This window comes from Scyliorhinus torazame, chromosome 4 (genome assembly GCF_047496885.1).
Source record: "Scyliorhinus torazame isolate Kashiwa2021f chromosome 4, sScyTor2.1, whole genome shotgun sequence".
Lineage (NCBI taxonomy): Eukaryota > Metazoa > Chordata > Chondrichthyes > Carcharhiniformes > Scyliorhinidae > Scyliorhinus > Scyliorhinus torazame.
In genome coordinates, this window is record NC_092710.1 from 269,648,884 (window position 1) to 269,663,755 (window position 14,872).

The 14,872-nt window shown below is 48.1% G+C and overlaps 1 protein-coding gene across 1 annotated transcript in view; it reads right to left on the reverse strand.

Annotated features, from left to right (window-relative positions):
* The window catches only part of LOC140411728 (uncharacterized), a 477,774-nt gene that overhangs the window by 454,512 nt on the left and 8,390 nt on the right, over positions 1-14,872 (reverse strand). Inside the window, exon 2 of the mRNA XM_072500732.1 lies at positions 1,346-1,408. Coding sequence (XP_072356833.1) covers positions 1,346-1,408 — 63 coding nt within the window. The remainder of the gene's footprint in view (positions 1-1,345; positions 1,409-14,872) is intronic.

Here is a 14,872-nt window from a genome sequence, read left to right on the forward strand (position 1 = left end):
TCACAGCTATTAATCCTTTATCCTACAGAAATTATTCCCATTTAGGTTAGCAAGAGGTTTTGGAAAATAAGTTTGTTGATAAGCAGTTTAGTGAGGTTAAGGGAGAAGCTAAGGTTGGAGAGGACATAAAAGAAGGCGTGAAAGAAAAGAAGGCGTGAAAGAAACTAATGAGAATTGTGGATTTAAACCCAGCATGCAGGGGGGGGTGCAGTGCGGAGGCTGGGAGAGGTTTGCCTTGATGGGGAAGGGAGAGGGAGAAGGAAGCAAAGGCAGCGGAATAAATGAGAAAAATGGAGCTGTTTGCAGGAGCCTGACCTGAAGGCCTTTTGAGGAGTAGAAGTGAGCCCCATCTTGGGTCGTGGCCTGGAACACCCTAGAAATGATGCTGTAGTGTTATTTTTGGCCCAGTTGTGAAAAGGGGCTAGTGGGACAGCTACGTTGGCATCCTGCTGGCTGTCCCATGAACAGCTCACCATTCTGCTTCTACTGGCTCTCACTCCCAGAGTGGCATTAGGCCTGTGACTAGCATGTAAATGAGGTGAACACCCACTGACCCAATACTCTGGTGGTGTGAGGGGCCCACACTCCGCACCATCATTTCTCTTTGCTTACCTTCTACAATAAAAGTTAAGTCTTGCCTTGCTCTTATGTTTCAGGTGTAGGCGTTGAGGGCCTTGGGGCATTGAAGGGACTGGAGGACAGCCTTCGTGAAGGTCAACTCAATCTGACATGAACAAGCACCAGCTCAGAGACTGGCCTGACCTGCCAGAGCTAGATTAGAAGAGCAGCTTTCACAGGATGAATCACCTGGGCAAGATGTATAGGAGCAGAGTAAAAACCAGGGGAACTTAACGCCACAGGAGACAGCTTACTGAACCTAGGATGAAAACACCTCCAAAAACAGTGAGATAGTCTCCAAGCTTTGCTGCTAAAGTCTCAGGTGTTGACTTTGAGGGCCCCAAGTCAGCTGAAGAAAGCTGATAAATGTGCAACAGGAAATGCTGTGTACTGGTCTGCCTGCCAGGAAGCTTGCAGACAACAGCTAGAGCATATGAGAGCCCAGCTACAACTTGTATCGAGGCTTCATACGGAGCATAGAGACCATGCTGTCAATCATGGAGTGAAGTGTTAGCACAACACTGGGGTAAACCATGCCGGTGCCTCAAATTATAGAGTTGTTTGTTTCCGTGGCAGTAGTGAGATTTTCCTCCTAAATTACACCGTACGTTGTGATCCAAAATAAGGCAAGGTGGCTATAGGAGTGCAGGATTACATTTGAATACAGTGTCCAAAATATTCCTGATTACCATGATCATTGTCAAAAATGAGGGGGAGTAATATTTACCACATGTTACTGAACAGGGTCCGGTCTCCTCAAATTCTTCAGCAGAGAATGTATTTGTGGCATCTGAAATTTAAAAAAAAACACAAAGGCGTCATACAAAAAGCAGATGTAAACCACATGTCTTTCTCACTCTTCGTGTTCCTTTACTGTGGAATCTTTGAAGTCATTGCAGCTTCCTGCTATTATTGTTACTTTGTAATGAGCACAATGAATTTGTTTGCCAGGCTGATACAACACTGATGTTCAGTTTATAGAATTTATATTCAGATTGGAGGCCCCAGACCCAAGGTGAATCAGGAAATACAAAGAATTTCACAAGATCATCAGATTTCTGACAGTACATCTGTACCTGTTAAACTATGGCTGGGTTATTTTTCTTTTATTAATGGAAGTGGGATTTTTCAAATAATGGAAGCATTGTTTTTCTCCGTGTTTTGGGGAGTTAGGACAGGGGTCCTCACCAGTATACCAGTTGTTGTGTTATGTACTCTGGGATAACACAGGCTGCAACCGGATGCAGCTTTAACCAAAAGATACTCCAGATGTTGAAGTTAGTTCAATCTGATTTATTGAACCAGTAACACAGTTAGCACAGTTCTTTCTCTATGAGTTCAACTCTCTGCTAACCTAAGTGTGGTTACTCTGTCTGACTGAACCAGACTAGCTCTTAGCCATGTGCTGGAGGTGTGATACTGTCAATACACCCTGACTCACTCTGTAGATGTTCATCACTGGAAAGAGGCAGAGTGTGAGTGCCTCGTACCTTTTATAGTGAGATACCACCCGAGTGTCCTGCCTGCTCATTGGTCATGTCCTGTTCTCTGTGTTCATTAGCTGCCTGTCTGTGCCTCTCTGTAGATCATTGTCTGCATGTCTGCATATCATGACACCAGTATTTTAGGGAAGAGCCTCTGGAGTGCGTCAGTATTTACAGGAGGTTGCACGTGCACAGAAATGTTTGAAGAACGTTGGCTTACTAAGGCATTGTTCTGGGACGATCAGAAACGATACCGTTTTAAACATTCCACAAGGAAAAAGTCAACTATACTTTGTTTATTCCTTTAAATTAAAAGAATTCTAATAACGCAGGCTGTCTTGATAAGGGAAAACAAGAAAAAGGAATTAGAATAATTCAATCACAGAATAGTACAACACAGGAGGCCATTCGGCCTATTAAGACTGCGCCAGTTCTTTCAAAGAGCATTCCAGTTAGTCCTACTCCCCCGCCCCCACTTTTTCCTGATATCATTACATTTTTTTTCTTTCAAGTACTTATCCAATTTGCTTTTCAAGGCGACCATTGAATCTTTATCCAGCACCCTAAAAGGCAGTGCATTCCGAATCTTACATTTAAAAAGGTTTTACAGGCGGCACGTGGCGCAGTGGTTAGCACTGGGACTATGGCGCTGAGGACCCGGGTTCAAATCCCGGCCCTGGGTCACTGTCTGTGTGGAGCTTGCACATTCTCCCCGTGTCTGCGTGGGTTTCACCCTCACAACCCAAAGATGTGCAGGTTAGGTGGATTGGCCACGCTAAAATTGCCCCTTAATTGGGAAAAGAAATGATAAAATTGGGTACTCTAAATTTAAGAAAATAATAAATAAAAAATGAAAATAAAAAGGTTTTACCTCATGCCGCCTCTCAGCTTTTGGTCAATCACCTTAAATCTGTGCCCTTTGATTATCAACCCTTCAACCATTGGAAACAATAATTTCTCTTAATTTCTTATTTATAAACCCTTCATAATGTTGAACGGCAATATCAAATCTCACCCCACCTCCTCCAGTCTAGCTGTGAAACTGTAGCCCCTCATTCATGGACCCATTACAGTAAATCTCTTCTGTAGTTTCTCAAATCCTTCATGTTCTTCATAAAGTATGCTGCCTGGAGTTGGACACAATACTCCAACTGGGATTGAACTGGTGTTTTATATAGGTTGAGCATAACTTTGTATTTTTTGTACACAAGTCCAGACTCTCATATGTTGTATTAATTGTTTATTCAATCAATGCAACCTTTGAAGATTTATGTCTAAGCATCCCCAGGCCTCTCTCTTGTTGAATACCCTTTAAAATTGTACCATTTAGCATTTAATGGGGGAGATCTTACGGGATCTTCTGGTCCAGCCGACGGCGCACCCTGGGTTTCCCGGCGGCATGGGGTGGATTCAATGGGAAATCCCATGACAGCAGCAGGACCAGAAGATCCCACTGCCGGCCAATGGCAGGCGGCCTCTGGCCGTCGAGAAACACACCGCGGGGAGGCCAGAGAATCTCGTCCATTGTCCCTCTTCATTCTTCCAACCAAAACGTATCACCTCAGTCTTTTCTGCATAGAATCACATCTCTCCACCCATTCCACCAGCCTGTCTATATCCTCTTGAAGTCTATTACTGTCATCCTCAGTGTTTAAGACACTTTCAAGTTTCATGGCATTTTCACAATTGTGTCCTGGATGTACAAATCTACTTCATTAATGGATATCAGAAACAGCAGGGATCCTCAGACATTCTCTCAGAGGGTCATGAGTCTGTGGCACTCTCTTCCTCAAAAGGTGGTGGAAGTAGAGTCCTTGGCCAGAGTTTCCATCCGCCCCATGGCAGGACCGGCTGTGGGGCAAGTCAGCCAAAAATCCATTGGCTTTCGGCAGGATCGGAAGATCCTGATGGCTGGCAGGGCTGGAAAATCCCAGCCTCAATATATATATTTTTTTAAAATATATATTTATTAAGAATTTTAACACAGATGAGCCGGGAGTGCAGGAGGCGAAAGAGGCTGGCATTCTGGCCTTTGCGTCCCTGGTAGCCCGGCTAATGTGGAAGGAGGCGAAGCCCCCCAGCCTGGAGGCCTGGATAAACGACATGGCTGGGTTCATAAAGTTGGAGAGGATTAAGTTTGCCTTAAGGGGGTCTGCGCAGGGGTTCTACAGGCGGTGGCAACCGTTCCTAGACTACCTCGACGAGCGTTAGAGGAAGGTCGGTCAGCAGCAGCAGCAACCTGGGGGGGGGGGGGGGGGGGGGGGGGGGAACGAGAGATTGCTTGAGGGGACGGATGAGCGGGGGATAACATGGAGGGTGGGGGAAACTGGCACGAATTGGCGAGAGCCAGTGTATAAAGCTATGTAAATATATCATCTTACCATGTATAAATCTTGCTCAGGCGATTTTGTGTTATTTTGTTACGGGTTATTGTTTGTAAGGGGAAAAAATTGTTTTGTTTTGTTAAAAAACTTTAATAAATATATATTTTTTTAAAAAGAATTTTAACACAGTTTTTCACCCTTACAAACAATCCCCCCCCCCCCCCCCGTAACAAAAAGAAAGAAGGCGCACATAGCAAGACATGACCATGGTAAATCGATATGATACAGAACTTTGTACAATGGATTCCTCCCATACATGTCAGTTTTCCAGATCCTTCATGTATTTTCTTGCTCAAATACCCCCCCAAACAAGCCCCCGTTCCCCCTCCCTTCCTCGTCTTTTGTTATTGGGGATAGGCACGAATGTGGAATTGAAGTTACAGTCAGATCAGCTATGATCTTATTGAATGGTGAAGCAAGCTCGAGGGACCGAGTAGCCCGCTCCTGCTCCTAATTCCTATCCTTGTTTGTACTAAGCCTGGGGAGCCCCATGGCATAATTCCCTGCAGCCGAAAAACAGCCATTAATTGCCCAGATTGAATTTGTTCTGCTTTCGTAATCAGGACATACCTGGACAATTTTCCACCTTGTCGAGTAGATGCCAGTATTCTAGCTGTACTGGAACAGCTTGGCTAGGGGCACGGCTAGTTCTGGAGCACAAGTCTTCAGTATTACAGCCTGGATGTTGTCAAGGCCCATAATCTGAGCAGTATCTCATGCCCTCAGCCACTGTTTAATATCGCATGGAGTGAATAGAATTGCCTGGAAATTGGCACCTGTGATGCTCAGGATCTCAGGGTGAGGTCAAATTGGACCATTCTCTGGGTGTTTCCTATTGAAAATAGTTGAGAACACTTCAGTCATGTCTTTTACACTGTTGTGCTTGGGTCTGCCATCATTAAGAAGTTTCCTCTTCTTGTAGTTCAATTCCCCACCACCATTCATGACTGGTGTGTCCAGACTGCTTTGATCTGATCCATAGTTGTCGGATCACTTTGCTCTGTTTCTGGAATGATGGCTCCCCTGTTTAGAATGCATGTAGCCCAGTGTTGTAACTTCACCAGGTTAACATCTCATTCTGAGGTATGTCTGGTGCTACTCCTGGCATGCCTTCCTACACTCTCATTGAACCAGGGTTGATCCCCTGACTTGATCTTAATGGTAGATTGGGGGATATTCTGGGCAATACACACTGTAGTACAATTCTGCTGCTGCTGCTGATCGTCCACAGCTCCTCATAGCTGCTGAGAATTGACTTGCTGGGTCTGTTCTGAGTCTATACCATTCAGCATGTTGGTAGTGCCACTCAACATAATGGAGGGCATCCTCAGTGTGAAGGTGGGACTTCATCAGGTGGTCATTCCTACCAATACTGTCATGGATAGATGCATCTGCAACAGATAGATTGGCTGATGATTAGGTTGATCAGGTTTTTCCTTTGCTTGGTTCTCTGGCCATCTTACAAAGGTTCAGCCTGGCTGCTATCTGTGCCCTTGAGTACAATCTGTGCCCTTGCGGCCCTCAGTGCTTCCTCCAAATGGTATTAAACATTGAAGTGTACATCAGCCAAGGAGGGGTGAGGTGCAGAGTTGGTAATCAGCAGGAGTTTTCCTTTCCCATGCCTGACCTGATACCGTGAGATTTCATGGGGTCCAGAGTCAATGCTGGGGACTCTCAGGGCATCTCTGTCCCGCCTATACTACTGTGCCATTCCCTTAGGTGAGTCTGTCCTGCTGTTGGAACAGGACATACCCAGAGATAGCGATGGATGAGTCTTGGACATTAGCTGAAAATTATGATTCAATGAATATGACCATGTCAGAGTGTTGCTTGACTAGTCAGAGGGACTAATCAAATATTTTTAAGGCAAAGGTAAATCCTTGACGAACGAGGGAGTCAAAGGTTATCAGGGGTCTTCGGAATGTGGAGTTGAGTCCACAATCAGATCGACCATGATCTTATTGAATGGTGAAGCAAGCTCGAGGGACCGAGTAGCCTGCTCCTGCTCCTAATTCCTATCCTGGCGGAAAATTCTCAAGGGACCAAATGGTCTATTCCTGTTCCTAATTCATACGTTTGTATGTTTCCGTGGCCCCTTTCTTTGTGTTTTATTGAGGTGGGTTTGGGTTTGGCAGGACAAAGAAGTGGGTAGCCAAGTTGGCTTTTTAAAAACCTTGTTAAACAGGCTTACAGGAGGACCACTGGGATTTCCCAGTCGGCCTCCAGTTTTCTGTGACAGTAAGGTTGCTGGTCATCAGCTAGGAGGTCTCTAATTGGGCATTCCAGCTTCAAGAGCTCACCCACCACGATTAGTTGGACAGGGTCACTGTCTTCACACAAATTAAGAGACACCACTGTGCTACTCCCAAAGAGTGACCGTTTTCCCCCGACAATGGAGTTGGGACCCGGAAACATTTCCGACCCTGTTTCCCGGCCTCTGAGGGAAAACCCTGCCCATTCAATCAGTTTGTGAGTGAATTGTAAGAGCGAACATTTGATGAAACACAACATGCATGAGGAGAAGCAAATTGAGAAGCTACAATCTGCTGGCACAAGGATCGACCTAAAGGCTGCAGAAGCACCAGAACCTTTTGTTCACGGAACCGTGTCTGTGTAATGCTATGTATATGATTGGCTGTCAGAGCTGTACAACTACCAACAATGAATTGATTATACAGTCACCATGAAAACTTATCTTAGATACTCTCTAAGATAAACTCATTTTAGATAGCATTGGGAGCCATCTAATAGGGCTGCTGGACAAGATTACATCCACCCAAAGATCTTTAAAACAGTGGAAAATGTGCTTTGCAAGATTCTTGTTTATATCTTCAACAGCTTAAGAGTCAGAGATTTTTCCAATTAGTTTGACTTTGATTATAGGCAATATACTTTAAGTGTTATAGTAGATAGACACTTGCCATGATCATACGGATAGAGGAGTTATCCTCCCCAGTGAGGGGCAGAGATCCCACTAGCTAACATTTAGCCGGCCCCAGAGCTTTATGGCTCTAGGATGGGTCAGTGTGAAATATGTCAGTTCCGCATTGAGTTAGCTGTGCCAGCATTTATTTTCCATCCTTAAGAACCATTGCATGGTGTCGGTACACCCACTGTTTTGTTAGGAAGGGAATTCCAGGTTTGATGCAGTGACAGTGAAGGAATGGCGATATAGTTCCAAGTCAGGATGTGGTATATCTGGATTTCCAGAAAGCCTTTGACAAGGTGCCACACAAAAGGTTGTTGCATAAGATAAAGATGCATGGCATTAAGGGGAAAGTAGGAGCATGGATAGAGGATTGGTTAATTAATAGAAAGCAAAGAGTGGGGATTAATGGGTGTTTCTCTGGTTGGCAATCAGTAGCTAGTGGTGTCCCTCAGGGATCAGTGTTGGGCCCACAACTGTTCACAATTTACATAGATGATTTGGAGTTGGGGGCCAAGGGCAATGTGTCCAAGTTTGCAGACGACACTAAGATAAGTGGTAAGCAAAAAGTGCAGAGGATACTGGAAGTCTGCAGAGGGATTTGGATAGGCTAAGTGAATGGGCTAGGGTCTGGCAGATGTAATACAATGTTGACAAATGTGAGGTTATCCATTTTGGTAGGAATAACAGCAAAAGGGATTATTATTTAAATGATAAAATATTAAAACATGCTGCTGTGCAGAGAGACCTGGGTGTGCTAGTGCATGAGTCGCAAAAAGTTGGTTTACAGGTGTAACAGGTGATTAAGAAGGCAAATAGAATTTTGTCCTTCATTGCTAGAGGGATGGACGTTAAGACTAGGGAGGTTCTGCTGCAATTGTATAAGGTGTTAGTGAGGCCACACCTGCAGTATTGTGTTCAGTTTTGGTCTCCTTACTTGAGAAAGGACGTACTGGCACTGGAGGTTGTGCAGAGGAGATTCACTAGGTTAATCCCAGAGCTGAAGGGGTTGGATTACGAGGAGAGGTTGAGTAGACTGGGACTGTACTCGTTGGAATTTAGAAGGATGAGGGGGGATCTTATAGAAACATATAAGATTATGAAGGGAATAGATAGGATAGATGCGGGCAGGTTGTTTCCACTGGCGGGTGAAAGCAGAACTAGGGGGCATAGCCTCAAAATAAGGGGAAGTAGATTTAGGACTGAGTTTAGGAGGAACCTCTTCACCCAAAGGGTTGTGAATCTATGGAATTCCTTGCCCAGTGAAGCAGTAGAGGCTCCTTCATTAAATGTTTTTAAGATAAAGATAGATAGTTTTTTGAAGAATAAAGGGATTAAGGGTTTTGGTGTTCGGGCCGGAAAGTGGAGCTGAGTCCACAAAAGATCAGCCATGATCTCATTGAATGGTGGAGCAGGCTCGAGGGGCCAGATGGCCTTCTCCTGCTCCTAGTTTTTATGTTCTTATGTTCTTATGAATGTAATGGTCTTTCACGTGCTCATCCAAGTGCTTTTTAAAGATTGTGAGATTTTCAGCCCCACTACCTCCCAGGCAGTACGTTACAGATTCCCATCACCCTCTGAGTGATTTTTTTTTTCTTAAATCCCCTCAGAATCTCCTGCCCCTCACCCTAAAATGATTCCCCCTTGTGATTGACCCCTCAACCAAGGCGAACAGCTGCTTCCTATTTACCCTACCCAAACCTCTCATAATCCTAAACATCTCAATCATATCCCCCCTCAGCCTTCTCTGCTCTAAAGAAGACGATCCAAGCCTATCCAGTCTCTCCTCATAGCTCAGAATCTCCATCCCAGGCAACATCTCCTCCTACCCCTCCTTCCTATAGTGAGGTGACCAGAACTGCATACAGTACTCCAGCTGTGGCCTAACGAACATTCTGCACAGCTCCAACATAACTTCCTGGCTCTTATATTCTATGCCACGATGGCATGTGTCCCATATGCTTTCTTAACTACCCTATTCACCTGCTTTGCTGTCTTCAGGGACCTGTGAACAAGTACCCCAAGATCCATCTGTTCCTCTGAGCTTCCTTGTGTCCTGCCATTCAGTACATACTCCCTTGTCCTGTTTCTTCTTCCAAAGTGCATTACCTCACACTTATCAGTGTTAAATATCATCAGACACTGCTCTGCCCATCTGACCAACCCATCTATATCTTCCTGTAACCTATGACCCTCTTCACTACCAATCTTGGTGTCATCTGCAATCTTATCATTCTCCCACATTCTCATTGATATCATTTATATATATATAACAAACAATGAGGGACCCAGCACTGATTCATGTGGTACGCCGCTGGACACTGGCCTTGAGTTACTCAAACAGCTTTCAACACCACCCTTTGTGTCTGTGTCCTATTACTAAGCCAGTTTCTGATCCATCTCACCAGATTTCCTTGAATCCCGTGTGCTTCAGCCTTCTCAATCAGTCTCCCATGTAGGCCCTTGTCAAAGGCTTTGCTAAAATCCACATAAATTACATCAACTGCATTTTCTTCATCCACATACTCGATCACTTTATTAAAAAATTCTATCAAGTTTGTAAGGCGTGACGCCCCTCTGACAAAGCCATGTTAACTATCCCTAATCAACCTTTCCAAATGGAAATTAATTCACTCCTTCGGAATTTTCTCCAATGGTTTCCCTAGCACTGACTTGAAACTCACCGGTCTGTAGTTTCTTGGTTTATCTCTACCACCCTGTTCTCCAGTCCTCTGGCACGTCCCACATGGCCGGGGAGGAATTAAAGACTTGCGTCAGAGCCCCTGCAATTTCCTGCCTCGCCTCCCACGGCAGCCTGGGATGCAATTCATCCGGGCCTGGGGATTTGTCTATTTTTGAGCCCATCAAAGGGATTCTTCATTTCAGCGGCTAAGTGCCGGCGCCAGCAGAGCACGTGTGGTCTTTTGCGGCCAAAAAATCGGTGTGAAACCCTCACAGCTTCTGGGACCAGTGAGGGGCTCACACCTGTGCCGGATGAAACTCACGCCTCCCGTGCCGAAAATGGCTGGAGAATGGCCGCGTCCTAGACCACGCCCCGATTTTGGCATTGGTCCCCATTCTCTGCCCGATCGGCGAACACGATTTGATTTTGGCGTTGGGCATCGGAGAATCCTGCCCAAAGTCTCCAATACCTCCTCACTTCCCATGTCAAACTGCTCAAGGTCCTCACACATGCAGGATATATTTGTAAAACTTTTCTTTTAGTATTTCCTAGTGGCAAATAGGGATTGCATTCCCAGACTTTGCAAGAGTGATAAAATGGGCAATCGTGAGTCAAAACCCTGCATTACTCCCAGTTTTTGAGTTTCTTACATTAATGTAAGTTGCTCAAGGCTCTAGTATAGTATGTCATCAGAATTGTGCCTCCCTACTTTAGGGCATAATTAAAATTTAGACTGCAATTTATTTGCTGGTTTAAAGTCAAAAGAGAATCTTGAGAAGTGTACAGTGTTTTAAGGTTGTGGTACCAAACCCCTCTCCCCCAAGAGGCTGAAGATTAAAACCAGTCTTTCAGGTCTGTAGCTCTGGCTGCTCAGGCAGTATGATGGGAAACTCCATTTAAAACACCAAACCCAGGGCAGCACGATGGTGCAGTGGTTAGCACTGCTACCCACGGCGCCGAGGTCCCAGGTTCGATCCCGGCCCTGGGTCACTGTCCGTGTGGAGTTTGCACATTCTCCCCGTGTTTGTGTGGGTTTCACCCCCACAACCAAAAGATGTGCAGGATAGGTGGATAGGCCACGCTAAATTGCCCCTTAATTGGAAAAAGTGAATTGGGTACTCTAAATCTTTTTTAAAAACACCAAACCCAGTGATGCACAATCAATAACGTCAGAAACGAGATTGGAGACAATTGAAGGCTTTAATACGCTAGATGTTTCCCCCAGCAGCGCAGGGACAGAAGAAAGCTGCAGGGGCGGCACGGGTTGTTATACCCAGCCTTGCAGGGCGGAGCTAACATGCAAGCTTATCCAATGGGAACAAGTACATGCTCCACTAATGGTATTCCGGCATTAGTAGGTACCGTAATCCTCCTAACACAGACTACCACATTCACCCCCTGTTAAAAAAGAGTCCGCCGGGGGTGGTGGCTTCGTATTACAACGTGGTAAAAGTGGCAGAAGTTATAGTTATGAAGGTACTGTAATGCCTCCGTACAGCGTTTTGCCTCATTACAACTTTTAACTATTTACAACAGTAATGTACATTTCAAAACGAAACAATTAGTCGATCGGGGGGCCCTGGTCATCCTCTGCGATCGGCGTCGCTTTGGTGGTGATGTCGGTGGAGGTTCAGGCGCCTGTGACTCCGGGAGCGTGGTTCCAGCTTCTGTGGCAGCAACATCACCCCTAGACGTGGCTGGTGGAAGGACCGACTGACCTGGGAGGGGTGGCAGCTGTGGGGTGCGCCGGTGGGCAGGGCCTAGACGGGGCTGGTGGAAGAACCGATTCACCTGGGAGGGGGGCAGCTGTGGGGTGCACCGGTGGGAGGGAGGGTGGGACTGGTGGCGGGGGGTGTGTGTGGGGATCCAGCGGGCGCCAGGTACCGTAGGGAGACCGCATCCTGTCAGCCGTCAGGGTCTGCCACGTAGGCGTGCTGAGGGTTAGCGTGGAGGAGATGGACCCTCTCAACCAAAGAGTCCGATTTGTGCGCCCGCATGTGTTTTCGGAGCAGGACGGGTCCGGGAGCTGCCAGCCAGGTCGGGAGCGAGGTCCCAGAGGAGGACGTCCTGGGGAACACAAGGAGACGTTCGTGAGGTGTTTGGTTGGTCGTGGTACACAGCAGTGACCGGATGGAGTGGAGGGCATCCGGGAGGATTTCCTGCCAGCGGGAGTGATGCATGATCAATTGCACAAAGACTAAAGCTGGGTACAACTGTGGCTTTATTACAGTCATATATGTGGCCTCCTGCTGCAGCTGGCGAAATGGCAGGGCACTGGAGGTCATCCATATTTATACAGTTCTCTGTGGGCGGAGCCAGCCAGCAGGAGCTACCGGTGAACCTGTAGTGCAGGTCCTACCTTACATCTCCTATTACAGTGGTTCACCACATTCACCCCCTGTTAAAAATGAGTCCGGCGGGGGTGACGGGAAACTATATACAATTAGTGCAAGTATATACAGTGGTAGGGAAAGAAAAGTCCATGTTGACGTTCCAGAGTCCGTCAAAGGTTCAGCCGGTCCGGTGCTTTGGTGCTTCGTTGGGAGCGCCGTAACGGTGGCGGCGAAGTCGGTACTGGCGGTGGTGGAGGTGGCACCGATGGCGGTGGTGGCGGTGCTGATGCTGGCAAGTTATCGAGGAACTCCGGGAGGGTGCCGCAGTCCTCTTCGTCCTCTTGTGCGGAAAAGGGGAGGGGGGGTGGTCTGGTGGGGTCAATATTGGCGGCGCGGTGGGAGGTGGTGGGGGGGGGTAACCTGACGGTGCCAGGTCCCTGAGTGAGACAGTACCTTGGCGGCCGTCGGGGAACTCAACGTAGGCATATTGAGGGTTGGCGTGGAGCAGGTGAGTACTGTCCACCAAGGGGTCCGCCTTGTGGAGTCGGACGTGCCTACGGAGAAGGACCAGTCCTGGAGCAGCGAGCCAAGTCGGGAGCGACACCCCGGATGTGGACTTCCTGGGGAAGGTAAAAACACGTTCATGGGGTGTGTTATTAGTGGCGGTGCACAATAGTGACCGGATGAACTGCAGAGCGTCAGGGAGGACCTCCTGCGAGCGAGAGGCTGGAAGGTTTCTGGACCGTAGGGGCAGCAGGACGGCCTTCCAAACCGTCCCATTCTCCCGTTCTACTTGCACGTTTCCCCGGGGGTTGTAGCTGGTCGTCTTGCTGGAGGCTATACCCCTGCTGAGCAGGAACGGACGCAGCTCATCGCTCATGAATGAGGATCCCCTGTCACTGTGGATGTAGGCGGGGAAACCGAACAGAGCGAAGATGGTGCTGAGGGCATTGATGACGTTGGCAGATGTCATATCGGGGTATGGGATGGCGAAGGGGAATCTGGAGTACTCATCGACCACACTGAGAACGTACGTGTTACGGTCGGTGGAGGGGAGGGGCCCTTTGAAATCCACGCTGAGGCGTTCAACGGGGCGGGAAGCCTTCCCAGTCGCGCGCGGTTGGGCCGGTAGAAGTGCAGCTTGCACTCCGCACAGACCTGGCAGTCCCTGGTGACTGTCCTTACTTCCTCGACGGAGTAGGGCAGATTGCGAGCTTTGACCAGATGGTACAATCGAGTGACACCCGGGTGACAAAGGCTGTCGTGTAGGGCCCGGAGTAGATCCACTTGTGCGCTGGCACATGTACCTCGAGAGAGGGTGTCTGGGGGCTCGTTGAGTTTACCGGGGCGATATAAGATCTCGTAATTATAGGTGGAGAACTCGATTCTCCACCGCAAGATTTTATCATTTTTGATCTTGCCCCGCTGTGTGCTATTGAACATGAAGTCTACCGACCGTTGGTCCGTAAGTGATACACAATCAATACTCTTGAGTGCACGTGGAGTCATATCGATTCAGCTTTAATCAGATAGAACTGTACCCAGCAGCGAAGTTACAGAAGTGAAGGCTGCTGGGACGGCATTGGTTCTTATACCCTGCCTCTCAGGGCGGGGCTATGTACATTGCCCAATGGTAGACCCCGCGGTCTAGCCAATGGTCATTCCTCTCTCTGGTACTGCAATACCTGGTATTACCACATTCACCCCCTGTTAAAAAGGAGCCAGCGGGGTGATGGCCAGTATTACTGTCGCCTTTTCATGGTAGGACCAGGTATTGCAGGTACCATGCTGTCAAGGGTTGCGGAGAAAGTTCTTGCGTTGTTAATTTTCTTCATGGTGCTGCAATCAGACGATCGGGCGGCCTGGTCGTCCTACTGGAGCGTCTAAGTTTCAGCGGCGATCCTGGTGAGGGTCCCGGGTGGTAGTGACTCCGGGAACGTGGTGTCTTCCTCCCAGGCAGTTTCGTCACCCCTAGGCGGCGCTGTAAGGTCGAAAAATGGGCAGAAGGAAGGGGTGCCTGAAGGGGGCGTCGGTGCCTGCTTGGCTCTGAGTCGGGGTTCTGGTGGCAGTACTGACCCTCTGGTCAGGTTCGGTGGGGGGGGTGGGGGGGGGAGCAGTGGCTCGGGCGCGCGTGGGGCTCCGGCGGGCGCGAGGTCCCGGAGGGAGACCGTATCTTGGCGTCCGTCGGGGAACGCTACGTAGGCGTACTGGGGGTTGGCATGCAGCAGGTGGACCCTTTCGACCAACGGGCCCTCGCATGTTTCCGCAGCAGGACGGTTCCGGGTGTTGCAAGCCAGATTGGGAGCGAGGTCCCCGAGGAGGACATCCTGGGGAAAACAAGGAGACGTTCATGAGGTGTCTGGTTCGTGGTAGTACATAGCAGTGACCAAATGGAGTGAAGGGCCACTGGGAGGACTTCTTGCCAGCGGGAGACTGGGAGATTC